Genomic DNA, 17,798 nt, shown 5'->3' on the forward strand with positions numbered 1-17,798 from the left:
TCTCTGCTTATACAAATCACTTCATCTTTGTGGAAAGAATTAGCTCCATCAATGCACTGCGCATATCACTTTATGCCATAACAAAGTCTGTTTTTGCTTAGTTGTTCCTTTTGTTTAATGGCTTTTCTTCTATAATTTTAAACTTTTTTATATTCCAAACTAATATTATAGCTATGCCTTATGTTGATTAATTAGTGAACTGCTTAGTATTTAACAGGACCCTTTCCTATCTCATGTGTAGGTACCATCTTCAAACAGTTCCATTTTTTATGTCTGGTGCACAGTTTTGACTTTAGAACCCAACTCTCAAGTGCAACAACGAATGGTGAGTGTTTTCCCAATCCCAAAATATGGTATATGACTCCGACCTTTCCTGTTCTGAAATAAATTAAGGTCAGAGTGACCCAGGGAAGAGATTTATTACAAGTTTGTTTCAGCATCAAACAGCTGGAATGCTGCAACAAAGCAAATATGAAAGTTGTTCTGTCCTTTTATTTTTATAGATTGTGTTCAGCCCTCTTTTTATCATGAGGAGTCATCTTCCAGACCCCATTATCATACATTTGGAGAAAAGGAGTCTGGGATTGAATGAAACACAGATTATTCCAGGAAAAGGACAAGAAAAACCACTGCAAAACATAGAACCTGACCTTGTACATCACCTAACGTTTCAAGCAAGGTACTAAAAAAACATTTTACAATTTTCTAAGAGAAATTCAGTAGAAAAGTAAATTTGTACTATTAGAGTGGGGGGAGGAGCACATGGATGAAGTTTTTTATATGCTTGCTTATCCTATGAAAATGCTATTTTAAAATTGCCCTGCCTAGTGTTCTCTTATTCTCTTTTACAGTTTTAGATAAATTTCAGCCTTTTTCATTAAGCTTAGCAGTAACCAAGAGGGATCATCAGAAAATTTTTATTTAAAGATTTCATTCATACACCATTTCTCTAGTAGAAGAAAAGACAACTATATCTCAACCAAGAATTAGAAGGTAGAGGAAAAAAAGGGGAAATTCCAGGGCCCAGATCATCCAAAAACTGTGCCTTAAGTTTGTAAATCCCAAAATGTAAGCTCAATCTCATAAAAAAGAAGGTGTTGGTTGATAATACATTTGTGGTTAGACTTTTTTCCAAATAAATTATAGACCACTTTAGAAATCTGACTTTTATTCTCGTGTTTTCTTTCCATCTCCTAGAGAAGAATACGATCCTTCAGATTGTGCTGTTCCCATCTCAACATCTCTCATTAAGCAAATAGCTACTAAGCTACACCCTGGAGGCACAGTTAATCAAATCCTGGATGACTTCTATGGGCCAGAAAGGTCCCTTCAGCCCATGTGGCCCTATAATAAGAAGGATTCTGACAGGTAATGCTCTTCAGCAATCTTTTTCTACAAACATTTCTCAACATTAAGAAATGAGATGGGTTCACATCTGTAATCCTAGCACTGTGGGGGGCCAAGGTGGGAGGATTGCTTGAGGCCAGGAGTTTGAGGTTATAGTGAGCTATGATCCTGCACTGCTGTCCAGCCTGGGTGACAGAGTGAAATCTTGTTTATAAAAAAAAAATTTTTTTTTAATTAAAAAAAAGACTATGTACAAAAAATATTGGTTACCATAAGTGATGTAAAAAAAGGTCAGTGCATGTATCTGTCAGATCCTTACCTTTTATTATCTAATAGGTATATTTTGTAGATTTCTTTACTCACAATTTAGAACATAATTTCATGAAAAGTTGCTTTCTCCTGCATTCAAATTCAGCGTTGGATGATCCTAGTGTGAAGAAGTATCATATAGGAGCGTTATATGTCTGGCATCCTTAAACATAGTTGATGAATACTGAAGTCATCGTATGTCATTGAATCTCTTGGATGTGTATTTGAAACAGGAATGAACAGCTGAGTCAGTGGGATAGCCCAATGCGAGTGAAGCTGTCAGTCTGGAAGCCATATGTTAGAACCTTGTTGATAGAACTTCTACCCTGGGCCCTGCTTATCAATCAGTCCAAATGGGACCTCTGGCTATTTGAAGGAGAGAAGATTGTGCTACAAATGCCTGCTGGAAAAATTATTATTCCCCCAAATTTTCAGGTAGTATAACTTTTTAAACCATATGAATGCTTTTCTCTCAACAGCTAGATTTTATTCTGAGGTTGCATTTATGATCTTAACAGAATGGATCAGTTGTGGAAAACTGTCCTCTTTGTTGCATAAGTGAGAGATATGGAATGTTCTTTGATATTCAAGACTTTTCTGATCTTTTTTTTTTTTTACCATCAGCACTATTTGTGCTTGAGTCATCATTAAATTTGTTAACTTATACTAGTTAACATTCTTATTTCCATAGTGTACGGGATATTTGACAAACATTAGCATTGGTATATTAAGGACATAGAGCCATAATGTATGCTAACCCACCCCTGATATTTTTTGCTATTCTTCCTGGAATTCTCTGAGATCTGCAAGTGTTGAGGATTTCTGGGCAACTCTTTTTATCAGGAAGATAAAATAAAATCAGGGCCCCTTTTCCTTTATAAGTAGACTTGGATTGCATAATTACAAATGTCCACCCAGTTGTTGATTATAACAACACACAATTATTCTCAACACAGGGAGAAAAACCTAATCGCAAAGCAAACTATCACAGGAAGATTTTATATTCTATCACAAAATAAGGTTAGTTCATTTCAAGAAGATACATAAATCTATAAGAAAAGAGTAAAAGGAACTCCTAAATAAAATACTTTTCTGATAGAGAATAATTTCATAGTCTTCTATTGAGGTCTAGTGCATAAACATCTTTATTCAATTGCATTTTTTCTGTCTTTTTTAAGTTATCAGATGATGTTACCTTATAGAATTGGAATGTTAAACTATACAGACCTAATGTAGCATATTTTCTCTTGTCAAATGAGATGAAACCTTCACTTTTTAAGCCTTTGGTATTTACAAGATAATCACAGTTTAGTTTTGTTTTTTTCTTCTCTTCCATAAATATAAGTTCCATTAGGAATAAAAAAAGACATCGGGAGCTAAAATAAAATTTATGTTGTCATTACTAAAAGAAGGATGATGCTCAATGGCCAGCCTCAGCAACATAGCAAGATCCCATCCCTACAAAAGTAAAAAAATTAGCTGGGTGTGGCAGCACATGCCTGTGGCCTCAACTACTCAGGAGGCTGAGACAGGAGGATCACCTGAACCCAGAAGTTTGAGGTTGTTCTGAACTATGATGATGCCACTGCATTCTAGCCAAGGCAATAGAGTGAGACCCTATCTTATTATATGGAAAAAAAAAATCCTGAGGATTGAAGTAAAAAAAAAAACTCAAAGTTAAGAAAAATACTTCATAATTGAGGCATTGTTTTTTCAGGAAGCTTTTCAAATTGGAATATACTGGGCAAATACAAACACAGTGCATAAGTCAGTAGCAATTAAACTGGTCCACGACCTGACATCTCCAAGGTGGAAAGATGGAGGTAATGGTGAAGTTGTGACTTTGGATGAAGAAGGGTTTATTGATGCTGAAATAAGACTTGGTGCTTTCCCAGGGCATCAAAAGGTAAGATCAAAGACTGTGTAGCTTGGAGGAAATAAGTATGTCATCCCCTTAACCTGTTTACAATGAATCTGCCCTTTTCTTTTTAATATCTTTTTGGTATTACTTGTTCTAAACAATTTATAACAGTGAAATACATGATTTCTTAACTTCTTAGACCTCTCTCTTTTACAGTGTGTTTTTTTCTTTACCAGTGATAAAAGCTGTGTCACATAATTTATCCAATAATTGTTCTATTTCAGTACACTCAGCAGTCTCTTGATTTATAGGATGTGGGAGGTGGAGGAGAAATGAATGTATTCCAAAGTATCTACAAATTATACTTGGCCTCCTTTTTTAGAGCAGGAAGAAGAGTTGCTAACATTCTGAGCATGGAGTGAAAGGACAAAGGCTTCTGTAGCAAAGGATATATTACTGAAAAGGGCATCCTGAGCAAATTGATGTGAATCAATTCTGATTTTCCCATACAGGCAGGGTTATAAGAAGGAGTTGTGTTCTTGAACAGTTCATGCCTGTGTTTTCAGAGATCCAGATATAAAAAACATACTTAATCAGTTACTTAATATAAATGGTGTGTGCTTTCAGTATAAATCTAGTCTATGAAAATTAACCCTTAGCTAATCTTTATTATTAGCAATCAGCTAAATAATACAGTAATTAAACCCATTAAATTCTATGTGTGAAAGGAGAATATCATAGTGTCCCATGTATAAATTTCATGCTGTACTTATAATATCTTCATTATTTTAGCTGTCCCAAAACAGAATAAAAAGGGATACTTCATCAGAGAAGTAAAATTCAGAATGCCCTTTTACTGGAGAGAAGTTAGATTTTGACAGACATCTTTGAAGAAGCTTTTGAGAGCAGTGAAGGTTATTTGGTGACTTTTTAAAAAATAAATTTCCCTGATACAAAGAAGTTGGTCTTTCTTCAGTATTTAAGGCTGGTATCCATTTGCACAAAGTTGTCTGGGCAACACATGTTTATGCTTTGCTGGCCAATGTGCTGTAACATGGGTGTAAATGACAAAGAGCTGTAAGCATGAATCACCCAAGTCAAATAGTTGTAAGTTAAGAACTACCATCAAAACCTGGAAAAATGTAATAATATTCAGTCAATACCCAGTACATCTAGAATTTCACAAAATGGCCACAGCAAGTGCTAGATAAATGTTTGCAAATGAGTAAATGAGCTCTCAGTAAATATACTGTGTCTCATTGTTTGGTAGTAACTCTCAAACTCTTCAGTCTTAGGACCTCTATACAATCTTAACAAGCATTGAGGACCCCCAAAGACATTTGTTTCTGTGGCTTATGTCAACATTCATCAAATTAGAAATTGAAACAGAGAAAATTATAAAACATAAGAATATACATTTTTAATTAAAAGCCTTTAGGGAAACAAAAGAATACACAAACATACATTCCATTGCCATCAGAGTTATGATCACACATGTCCTACAGCTTCTGGAAAACTCTACTGTAGTTCATGAGTATGAGAGAATTAGAATAGAAAGGATAGATAGCATCTTAGCATTATTATAAAAATAATATTTTTATATTTGACTTTGGGTGATTCATGCTTACATTGGACCTTGGAAACCCATGCCCAGAGACTTTCTATGAGTCCCTAGACCACCCTTCAAGTACTGATGTTCTGACATTATCGGTTACTGGTGGGTATCTTTAAGCATGGAGCATCTTCTCTGAGTATGAGTCCCTCATACAAAGTGGTGCGGTAATGAGAAAATACATCCAGTGGTTAAGTGCAGCACCGCAGAGCCAGATTGCATGGGTTCCAACCCCAGCTAGACCTTCTTTATCTTTATGACCTTGGCCAAATTATTTCACCTCTTTATGCCTCTCTTTCCTCTTCTGTACAATGTGGATAATAGTAACTACCCTGTGTAGGTATTTTGAAGATGCTGTGAGTCAATATGCATGAAGTGGCACTTCAGATAGATGGGACACAGTATTGCAGTATGTGTAAGTCAGTCATTCTTGCCTTAAATATCACTGTCATTGTTAAAGTTCTCAGAACTGTCCTTGGTTCATAAAAGGCACTCAGTGAGAAGCTGCTATGATGAACATGAGACGGAGGAGGGTAGAGGCTGGATAGAGTTCTGTCTGGTAAGATGAGTGGCAAAATAAATACGTTGTGGGGTAAATTGTGAAATAACCTGTGAACAAGTTTCTGGTCTGTCACTACAAAATAGCAAAAGTAACTGGCTTGCTTGAATAGCCTACTGTGTAAATACTGACAGGTGCAGGACACTTTTGAGACTGAAAGGGAAGGCTGTTAAATACTCAGGATAAAAGTAGAATTGGTGGTATCTGGGCCCAACCAATAGAGAAGGCATCCTTTTAGGGAGACTCAGAGATTTTTATATGCCATATTCTATTGTCAAAATTGATCTTTTCTCAATCATCTTGCAGCTCTGTCAGTTCTGCATTTCCTCCATGGTACAGCAAGGTATACAAATTATTCAGATTGAAGACAAGACTACAATAATCAACAATACACCATATCACATATTTTATAAACCACAATTATCTATCTCCAATCCCCATTCCGGAAACGAGGTAAGCAGTTCCTAAGATGATTGTCTACATTTCAATAAGGTAACAATAAATAGGACTGACTTTTTTTTTAATATAGAGCAAATAAAAATCTAACACTGAATATAGGTAAAGTGAAATTCACTTACTTTTTTATAACTGAAACCATAGATGTCATGGTCACTGCTTTCAAGGTAAATAATGCCCAGAAATCCTACAAAGCAGCAGGTTCTGACAAACTGCTGGGTTCATTCTGCCTGTGCCCCATCAGCCACTGCCATGCTCACTACACCCCACCCCAGAGAAGTAGTCCTGAAGGCCTGCTCCCAGGTCACATGAAAAAGCAAATCGGTCTCACAGGCTGCCATGCGTGGAAGAGCTAAGGGGGGCCGGGGAGGGGGCCCAAACTGAACACAGATCCAGGAGCAATGAGCTCTGAGTCCATAAGGGGAGTAAATGTTAAAATACACCCTTATGTTAATATCTCAATGGTAGAATATGAAGAAAATAAATCAAAGAATGTTCTGTGGGATTTTGATTCAGTTCTTTGTACAATTGGAATGAACAGTTATGTTTTAAGAGATTAAGGAGAGATTTTAAAAGGACTTTCAGACAAAATATGCTAAGTAGTATGCTATTGTTTTATGCTGTTGATACTATCAGATAGGAAAGTATTCTCTTTCTCTACCTTTGTTTGCACTTATTATTACTCCTTTCAACTCCTAAAAATTCTGTTAGAATAATCAAAGAGGATGAAAGTCTTATACTTTAAACTTACAGTATGTTGTATTACAGTCAGCCCTCTGTCTCCTCAAGTTCCACATCCAGGGATTCAATCAATCAAAGTTCAGAAATATTCAAAAAACAAAAAAGGTGGCCAGGTGTGGTGCCTCATGCCTGTCCTAGACAAGAGGATTGCTTGAGCTCAGGAGTTCAAGACAAGCCTGAGCAATAGTGAGACCCCGTCTCTACTAAAATTAGAAAAACTATCTGGGTGTTGTTGCAGGTGCCTGTGGTTGCAGCTATTTGGGAGGCTGAGGCAAGAGGATTGCTTGAGCTCAAGGGTTTAAGGTTGCTGTGAGCAATGATGATGCCATGGCACTCCACAGTGCAACAGAATGAGACTCTGTCTCAAAAAAAAAAAGGAAAAAATGTTTAAAAGAACAATACAACAATAAAAAATAATACAAGTAAAACAATACAGTATGACAAATGTTTACATAGCATTTACATTGTATCAGGTATGATAAGGAATCTGGAGATGAGTTAAAAGTATATGGGAAGCAAAGCAAAGGCGACCAAAGCAAAAATGGACAAATGAGATCACAACAAGCTAAAAAGCTTCTGCACAGCAAAGGAAACAATCAACAAAGTAGAGACACTTTACAAAAGCAAACTATGCAACCTAATTGTGTGTACTCTAATTTTAATCTGAAGTTTAAAAAAATGCAAAAAAAGGTAAAGAGACAACCTACAGAATAGGAGAAACTATTTACAAACTACCCATCTGACAAGAGATTAATAACGAGAACATATAAGGAGCTCTAACAACTCAATAGGAAAAAAATCAAATGACCCAATTAAAAATGGGCAAAGGCTCTAAGTACACATTTCTGAAAAGAATATGTACAAATGGTCAACAGATACATTAAAAAATGTTCAACATCATTAGTTTTTGGAGAAATGCAAACCAAAACTACAATGAGATATCATCTCACCCCAGTTAATATGGCTTTAATCACAAAGACAGGCAATCCTGAAGGCTGGTGAGGACATGGAGAAAGGGAACCCCTTTGGTGAAAATGTAAATTAGTACAACCACTATAAAAAATAGGATAAAGGTTCCTCAAAAAACTGAAAAGAGAACTACCGCATGACCCAGAAATCCCACTGCTGGATATATCTGAAGGAGGGGATTTCAGTGTATGGAAAAGATACCTGCACTGCCATGTTTATTGCAGCACTGTTCACAGTAGCCATGATATGGAACCAACCTAAGTGTCCATCACAGATGAATGGATAAAGACATTGTGGTCCAAACACACAATGGAATATTATATAGCCATAAAAAAGAATGAAATGCTGCCATTTGCAACAACATAGATCAAATATCTGTTAAGTGAAATATACCAAGCACAGAAAGACAAATCTGGTATGCTTTCATATGTGGGAGTTAAATATTAAAAACAATGGATCTCACGGAGACAGAGAGTAGAATGACATTCCCAGAGACTAAGAAAGATAGCAGGAAGCAGGGCATAAAGTAGGGCTGGTTAATAGGAGCAAAAATATAGTTAGATAGATAGATAAAATGAATAATATTTGACCTCACACAAAGTGAATGTAATCAGTAATAAGTTGGGGTGTCCATTAAAATAGCGAAGAATGAAATTGAAATGTTCCTAACACGAAGAAACATTAAATGCCTGAGATGATGGATACCCCAATTACCCTGATTTGATTAATTTACATTGTTACTTGTACTTACTGTACATGCCTATATCAAAATATCACATGTACTCAATAAATACAACTATGTTGTACCTATAATAATTAAAAATTCAAGGGCGGCACCTGTGGCTCAGTCGGTAAGGCGCTGGCCCCATATACCGAGGGTGGCGGGTTCAAACCCGGCCCCGGCTGAACTGCAACCAAAAAATAGCCGGGCATTGTGGCGGGCGCCTGTAGTCCCAGCTACTCGGGAGGCTGAGGCAGGAGAATCGCTTAAGCCCAGGAGTTGGAGGTTGCTGTGAGCTGTGTGACGCCACGGCACTCTACCAAGGGCCATAAAGTGAGACTCTGTCTCTACAAAAAAAATAATAATAATAATTAAAAATTCAAAAAGAGTAAAAAAATAAAGTATATGAGAGGATGTGCATGGGTTGTATGCAAATACCATGCCCTTTTATATCAGGGCCTTAAGCATACTTGGATTTTGGTATTGGGGGGTGTCCTGGAACCAATTTTGGATACCAAGGGACAACTTTATTTACAAATAGATATGTCTCAACAACAGAATTTCATCTGATTCACTGAAGTATTGATAAAATAAATAGGTGGCCAGAAATACCAGCTGGGAAACAAAGGTCCACATTATTGCATTGTAGGTAAAGACGTAACAAGAGATTAATTTTCCTACTTCTGCCCACCCGTCCCCCCTGCCACCAGGGTTTCCTGAGACATCGATTAGATCAAGGCTTTCTATACTGACATCTTCTCATCTGTAAAATGGGGTAGTTTTGCACTCCTTGTGAGATTTCTTGTGAGGTTAAATGGGGTGATGGCAGTAAAAGGGACTCAGTAAAGGACAGTAGCCAGTGGTGACAGAACACCAGCGTCACGCAGAACTCCTGATGTGCCTCAGCTTACAGAGAGAAGGGGCTGACTTGTTTCTTCCCTGCCACCGACGAGCGTCCCCTTTTTCAACTTTGCTCAGACAGGTGTAGGATATTTTTTTAAGACAGGGTAATTTCTAGCCATTCAAGGAGTCTGTGGGACAATGGGAAAAATACCAGATGTGGAAGAAGAAAACCTGGTCTCTTTTGCCTTGGCCTACACCACTTACTGGCTTTGTGATGTGGGACAAGTCAGCAGCTCTCTGAAAAGCAGTTTTCTCAGCAGGGAAGGAGAAGATTCAAATTATTATCGGCAAAGGTCCTTTTTTAAGTATAAAACTCTGAGACTCTGTGATGTGTCAGAAACCACATGGAATTGATTCCATGATCTGCAAGTTGGGATCAACATCCACTCCTCCCCAGTGAAGGTAAGGCATGATGAGCCTTATCTTCAGGGTACTTTCTGAGCTTCCAGTTCCCTGTTCTGTCCCATTTGGACCCCCTCCCAGTATCCTCAGCATGCCATTCTCTCTCAGCACAGTCATCCTTTCCAAGAGGAATCCTTCCCAGCATGTGGCATTTCTACCCCTATGGCCTTGGGAGTTTTGCAGAACCTGGGGGACAATGAGAACTTTGCATCACCTTTTAAATCACCCCAGCTCTATAATGTTTCATTATGTCCAGAAAAGCAGACCCTGCTTTCACTACTTGTAATTGTCTCATTAGGGCTTTCTCATGGGAACGGGATTCTTTTTTTTTGGAGACAGAGTCTATGTTGCCTTTGGTAGAGTGCCGTGGCCTCATAGTTCACAGCAACTTCAAACTCCTGGGGTCCAGCAATTCTCTAGTCTCAGCCTCCCAAATAGCTGGTACTACAGGCACCCACCACTATGCCCGCCTATTTTTGTTTTTTAGAGATGGGGTTTCGCTCTTCCTTGGGCTGGTCCTGAACTCCTTAGCTCAAGCAATCCACCTATCTCGGCCTCCCAAAGTGCTAGGATTACAGGTGTGAGCCATAACGCCCAGCCAGAAACAGGATTCTTAATATTCCCACCCCCAACTTGGCCACTTTCTGAGACTACTTGTTAAGGATGGTGTCTTAGAAGATGTGCTTTAAAAGTTAACTTTGCTGTATTACTGTAGTCAACGTGCTTTCTCTGCATTGTCTTTTCTTTTTTTCAGTATTTTCGTGTTCCAGACAGTGCTACTTTTAGCATTTGCCCAGGTGGAGAGCAGCCTGCTGTGAAACCCAGCTCCCTTCCTTGCTGGGACTTGATGCCTAACATCAGTCAGTCGGTGCTGGATGCCTCCTTGCTTCAGAAGCAGATCTTGCTGGGCTTTTCTCCTGCCACGGGTGCAGACAGTGCACAGTGCTGGAGCCTGCCAGCTATAGTTAAACAAGAGTTTCCCAGACAGAGTGTGGCAGTGCCTGTTGGGAACTTCAGGGAAAATGGATTCTGCACCAGGTATTTTGCATATGTGTAAATGCCTTTCCTCATGGTTTGCCAGGGTAGCTGTTGGTCAAGATGCCAAGAAAGAGTAGTTACAGTTCCCCTTGTTTGTAATACTAGGCTTCCCTTTTATTTTTAATGGCTTCTAGACATTGTATACACTTGGTCAAATGTCATAATCACCTAGGGATTGTCCCAGTGATACTGGGAGGAAATGATGGTGTTTGTATCATAGAAGAACAGCAGATCATCGTCTTTTACGAATTCTTATCCTCCATAAAATGATGAGAAATAAGGGTTAAAATATGAGAAATTCAAGTTGGAAGACCTTTTCCTTTTTCTATATTTTACTTTTACTTCAAAATGGAATTTTTCTCAAAAAGTCATTAAGAGAGATAATTTAGAGAAACACAAATGGGAAAAGACTTTTTTCTGTGGTTGTTCCTGCACGCAAGTTGCTCCAATTACCGATTACCGGTTATGCAAAGAACAATCACAGGATCAAGCCAGCAGTGTGGTTTGTCCATACTGGACTTCTATTTTGTGGTCGTTTGGCAAGCAGTATGTTTTTTCTGCAGCCATCGGGAATAACTTACTTACAGTATATATTACAACTACGAAAGAAAGCACATTGTGACCTTATGAGAGGTACATTATTTTTATGATTATGAATTTATAGATGCTATTTGAGATTTTTGTCATACTTTTTTCAGAGATTATTTTTAATAATAGCATTCTTTAAAATAACACAATAATTAAGTAAATGAGGTAAGGGATATATTCACTAGTGTGATGTAAGCATTCCAAATTCTATATGAAATCAGCACATTGTACCCCATAAATGCATTAATGTATACATGATCTATGTGTTTATGATTTAATAAAAAAAAAAAGCAGCCTAACTTGAGTTATTCATAATGCAAGGTTCTGTTATCTATACACATCTCTCCTTTCACAATATTCACAAGCATCTTGATTTTACAAACATTTTTCATTCCTAACATTGTAGAGGAGTGGTTATTCTGTATATTCTGTTTAAGTGTGGTGCATTTAAGAAGTTTTTTGCAAGCTATATGAACTAAGATCTGCAAAACAAAACATTTTAAAAACTGAACAAAAATTGAATCAAAACTTTATTTGGAATTAACTTTAAAATTTTAAGAGTTATAATATAATTTAATCTTACCTATAAATAATAAGGTAGATATTAGATTGAAAGTACTGTACTCCAGATCAGGCCTCCAGCTTCCTTGGCTGTCAAAAAGAAATTCTTTGAGGTTGGCTTGCCTAGCTCTTTCCAAATTAGACTGAGGCAGGTGGGGAAATTTGCCATTAAATCCAAGAACTGTACTCTGAAGATGAATGTACTTCCTGCTGTCCCATCTTCTCATCTCTTTCCTCCCTTCAATCCAACAGTGCACATTTGATGGTGTTATTAATACACCTTCACCAAATGCTAATCACTTTGGCATTTGGCAAATATCTTTGGGAAGACTCACAGTGGCAAATGGGATAGATGGCAAATGGAATATTCCTTAGTGCATTATAAACCCTTTTCTTTTTTTTTTTTTTGAGACAGTCTCACTTTATTGCCGTCAGTAGAGTGCTGTGGTGTCACAGCTCACAGCAACCTTCAATTCCTGGGCTTAGGCGATTCTCTTGCCTTGGCCTCCCAAGTAACTGGGACTACAGGCACCCGCCACAACACCCAGCTATTTTTTTTGTTTTGCAGTTGGGCCGGGGCCGGGTTCAAACCCGCCACCCTCGGTATATGGGGCTGGCACCCTACCCACTGAGCCATAGCCACCACCCTATAAACCCCCTTTAATCAGCATAAACAAAGGGGCACATTTGGCAAATTGATTTCCTTGATTAATTCTGACAATCCATGTAATTTGGACCTGAGAGTGATTTTTTTTCCCTGGTTTGATGTGAAAAACTGTTTGGTAATCTACGGATTTAAATAGGAAAAATTCTCTCTTCATCCTAGAGGGCAACTTATGCTTACACAGGTGTTTTTCTATCTCCAAATTATACAACTTTATTCCTGATAGTCAAAATACAGATCCTGTATGTTAAATACAAAGATCTTGTGAAAACTGGCAACAAATATTATGAGCCTACCTACCTTTAGAATAAAAAAAGAGCAGTACCCAAATTCTTCAGTAGTCTTTCTAAAAGCAGGTTCTGCTCCCCCTTTACCAAAATTTGCCAAGTACTTTTGAGGAGGAAGAAGGTACCCCGTCTAAAGAGTTTAAGGCACAAGTACATAGAAGGAAAAAAGGGAACAGCAAGAAAGATTAGTACAAGATTAGCTATAGTTTATTTTTGAATATTTTATGATAAATATACATATGTTAATATAATAAGAAAAAATCAGCAAGCTTATAATTAGTATATACCAGTTACTAAATGAGAGGATGGACTCCTTTTTATGGAAAATATCTTTCCTTTGTTATAAAAGTAAAGATGTTTTAGAGTCCCAAATATTGCAAATCTAAATAAACGTGTTCCAAAAGAAAAAGCATTCAATTTTTTTAAGCCATTTCTGTCATTTGGTTTGATTCTACTCCAGGGCCATAGTGCTGACATATCAAGAATACTTTGGAGTGACTTATTTAACCCTCTCAGAAGACCCTAACCCTCGAGTAATTTTCCACAATAAATGTCCAGTAACAATGCTTATAAAGGAAAATATTAAAGGTATGTTTTATACTATTGAATTTGGATAATACTAAACTTACTCATTTTCTGAAGTTTCCTTATTTCATAATTACCTGTAATCCTGTGAAGAATGTTTTAATATGTTATTCATCCCTCTATAAGAAGTTTTTTTGCCACACTATGAGTAGTATCCCCAAGTCTCGGTCTTTAAGACCTAAGTCTGCATATATTTTCTTTTAAATTTCAGGTATTCCAAAGTTTGATGTCTATTGCAAAAAAGTTCCTTCTGAGTGTTCAATTCATCATGAGCTATATCATCAGATTTCCAGTTATCCAGACTGCAAGACCAAAGACTTACTTCCAAGCCTCCTTTTGAGAGTAGAATTGCTGGATGCAATCACAACTGAGTGGAGTGATGCCATCGACATCAACAGTCAGGGAACACAGGTCGGTGAGCCACATGTGTCCTGCCAAGGCCAAAGAGAAATTTCCTTTTCTATGGTTTTGTTAGTTATCTACTTTTAAACATAAATTTCTACATGCTGAACTTTTTTTCTCGGTGTGAAGGAACTCGTGTATCCTTTTCTACATGTCTTTAGAATTATAATTCTGAAACACAAGTATATTTCTCTGAAGTGGACAATTTATTGGAGAAGATTACTTGGTAAAAGCAGACCCATCTTGGATATAATCTAAGATCAAAAATGAAATATGATTGTTCAACTTCTTTTTATAAAAAGTAGTCCAGCTGTCCAAATTCCAGATTTTAGGATAATAATAATACCAGCTGTAGATTAATTCCCTCTTTTGAAAATCCACTAAATTTAAAATACACATATTTATTCAGTGAATATATAAAGTTCTGCAAATATAAGTACGGTTTAAACAACCAGAGCAGATATGTCCTGATTTGTTTCTGTCTTATTCTGAACGTTAGTAGTTTTATTTTTGTTGAAAATGGCACTTAAACCTAGCATTTCCTTTCTACTGTACTTAAAATTTACCATTTATAGGCTCTGCACCTATAGCTCAGCAGCTAGGGCACCAGCCACATACACCGGAGCTGGCCGGTTCGAACCCAGCCCGGGCCTGCCAAACAACAATGACAACTACAACCAAAAAAAAATAAAAATAGCAGGGCATTGTGGTGGGCACCTGTAGTCCCAGCTACTTGGGAGGCTGAGACAAAAGAATTGCTTAAGCCCAAGAGTTGGAGGTTGCTGTGAGCTGTGACACTCCGGCACTCTACTGGGCAACATAGTGAAACTCTGTCTCACAAAAAAAAAAAAAAAATTACCATTATGGGTGTATAATTCACTTAGCATAATGTTTGTTCAAGGTTTGTTCATGTCATAGCATATAGTCCTTCCCTTTCATGACTGAATAATATTTTGCTATACTATTTTTGTTTTGTGTTTTTGAGACAGAGTCTCACTTTATCACCCTCAGTAGGGTGCCGCGGCATCACAGCTTACAGCAACCTCCAAGTCCTGGGCTTAGGCAATTCTCTTGCCTCAGCCTCCCGAGTAGCTGGGACTACAGGCATCCGCCACAGGCATCCGGACTACAGGCATCCGCCACTTGTTGCAGTTAGGCCAGAACTGGGTTTGAACCTGCCACCCTTGGTATATGGGGCCGGCGCCCTACTCACGGAGCCACAGGCGCCACCCTGTGCTATACTTTTTTAAACTTCCTTTACAATTATTAGTTCATTTGGTCTTCAACAAGCTTATGAAGTAGATTCTATTGTGATGCCTACAAAACACATATGAAAATTAAAAATAGGCAGGGTGTAGTGGCTCATATCTGTAATCTCAGCACTCTGGGAGGCCAAGGCTGGTGGACTGCTTGAGCTCAGGAGTTCGAGACCAGCCTGAGCAAGACCAAGACCCAGTCTCTAAAACATAGCCAGGCACTGTGGCAGGCCCCTGTAGTCCCAGGTGTTGGGGAGACTAAGGCAAGAGGATCACTTGAGCCCAAGTTTGAGGTTGCTGTGAGCTACGATGCCACAGTACTATCAAGGGTGACAAAGTAAGACTCTTTCAAAAATAAAATAAAGTTAAAAATAGGTTTATAGGAATAATGGTTATCATTTAATAATCTCTTATTCTGTACCAGGCATTGTGCTAAGCACTTCATGTTCATCTTTTTGTTTGTTTGTTTGTTTGTTTCATAATAAAGAGAAATTTTATTTGGGAAGAACAAAGAGAATGTTTAGAGCACTTCGAAAGAGAGTTGGAAGTGGGCCCTTCTCATGATGCAGAAATTCACATTCTTTCTTTTTTTTTTGTAGAGACAGAGTCTCACTTTATGGCCCTCTGTAGAGTGCCGTGGCCTCACACAGCTCACAGCAACCTCCAACTCCTGGGCTTAAGCGATTCTCTTGCCTCAGCCTCCCGAGCAGCTGGGACTACAGGCACCCGCCACAACGCCCGGCTATTTTTTGGTTGCAGTTTGGCAGGGGCCGGGTTTGAACTCGCCACCCTCAGTATATGGGGCCAGCGCCTCACCTCACCGACTGAGCCACAGGCGCCGCCCAATTCACATTCTTTCTTATCTACCCTTTGCAACAGCCACACAAGTTAGGGACCCTCATCTTAATGCTACAGAAGTAGAAAGTGAGACCTCAGAAGTACTTTCTCTAATTTGCATCTTTTGTAAGAGAAGGGCCTGGAATTCTATCCAGCTCAGCCTGGCTGAAGCAGTATGCTGTGCACGGTGCTCCCTTCCCTGCAAGTCCCTCACTGCCCTCTTCCCTGGTCCTCCTGGCACATTCTTTCTCACCTCTCCAGGTTTAATTAAAGCCCCTGTGAAGTATAGAATGAATGATCTGCTAAGAGAAAGAGGGAAAGTAGTAGCCACAGACAGGTGAAAGAATGGCTGAGCAACCTGGAGGGTCATAGTCACTCTAGAGACCTGCGTTTGTAACGGCCCCAAACTAGCCCTGGAAGTGCTTTCCACTCACAGTTCTCACTTGATGAATACTCAAAACCCACAGTTCTCACTTGATGAATACTGAAAACCTGATGAACTCAGGAGAGTCTCCCCAGTCTCATCAATTTACAAAGTAAACATTGTACGCTTCTGAGTCTCCAAACTCCCCTGCATTGGTTCAAAGATTTTTGAAATCTTGCTTATACCGTGTATGTGACTAGGGAATTCTTTACATTAGGCATTCTGGCTGCCAAACTTTATTTTGGGGGATTCCCACATACTGTAAATTTCCTCAAACCTTTGTAGTGGAGGTATTTCAAAGCTAAGAGGAGGTGCTCTTTCCAACACCCTTCTCATCTGTGGTCTGGGGACCCAGAAGTCTCAAGTTCCCATTAATCTTTTAGGAGCTGTGTGCCATATGTCCTGCAGACCGTGGTTTACATCTTACTCTGGAGGGAGATTTGTTTCAGACCCTCACTGATAATCTTTTCAGTAATACCCAGGGCATATAAATCACTGGAGAGCAAAGGGTGCTATGTCCTCTGATGAAAGGAGCAGCCCTTTTGTAGGAGTAAGTTTGTCTTCCAGGAACCCTTGTTTGAGGGATGGGATGTGAAGTTCAAAGCTGACCTAAATAAGCAAAATTAAAACACCATAAAATCCCCCTTATGCCACAAGGAAGAAAACCCCTTCAGCTTTTGTCAGTCTGAGCTACACCCCTGCCTCAGTTTTATAAATAGGACAGTCTCATGTTGTAGAATTCTGAAATGGATTATGTCATAGAATATGCACAAAACAGTTTTATAATCTCACAGAGTATTCTTTAGACCAATAATTAGCAAGAAGACCTAATAGCATGTAGGCTATAAAATTCTGACTATGAAGTGACAGGGGTTTTGCTGTTCCATGTCCCTGCCTGACAGCTAAACAGAGACATCTCATGATTATTTGGCCAGAGCCTGCCACCTGGAGCTCATACCCATACTTTGATAATGGATAGTAGCCTGACTTTAGGCAGAGAAAAATCTTTGGGTTTGTAATAAATAAAGGCATAAAATAAGTTTACACTGGTCATTGTTAGTCATAATTTTGATCATATAAGCGAAATAGTTTAGATTCCTGACATAATAAGGTATGGGATTTCAATTTCTGATACTCAAAAATTTGTTTTTGTTAGTTAGACAACGTTATTTTGAAAATATCAAAACAAAAACATAGTGGATACCATTTAACTTACAACATTGTGAAACTTGCTTCACTTATTCAAACAGTACTTAACTGAGTTTCTAATGTGTCA

The 17,798-nt window shown here is 38.4% G+C and overlaps 1 protein-coding gene across 7 annotated transcripts in view; it reads left to right on the forward strand.

Moving 5' to 3' along the window:
- Positions 1-17,798, forward strand: part of VPS13B (vacuolar protein sorting 13 homolog B) — a 980,186-nt gene that overhangs the window by 913,035 nt on the left and 49,353 nt on the right. For all 7 annotated transcript variants that reach the window (XM_053558614.1, XM_053558617.1, XM_053558615.1 and 4 more), the window contains 9 exons: positions 242-325; positions 504-679; positions 1,198-1,368; positions 1,890-2,091; positions 3,374-3,562; positions 5,995-6,141; positions 10,635-10,918; positions 13,479-13,606; positions 13,815-14,014. In XM_053558614.1, coding sequence (XP_053414589.1) covers positions 242-325; positions 504-679; positions 1,198-1,368; positions 1,890-2,091; positions 3,374-3,562; positions 5,995-6,141; positions 10,635-10,918; positions 13,479-13,606; positions 13,815-14,014 — 1,581 coding nt within the window. The remainder of the gene's footprint in view (positions 1-241; positions 326-503; positions 680-1,197; positions 1,369-1,889; positions 2,092-3,373; positions 3,563-5,994; positions 6,142-10,634; positions 10,919-13,478; positions 13,607-13,814; positions 14,015-17,798) is intronic.

This window comes from Nycticebus coucang, chromosome 13, assembly GCF_027406575.1.
Source record: "Nycticebus coucang isolate mNycCou1 chromosome 13, mNycCou1.pri, whole genome shotgun sequence".
Taxonomy (NCBI): Eukaryota; Metazoa; Chordata; class Mammalia; order Primates; family Lorisidae; genus Nycticebus; species Nycticebus coucang.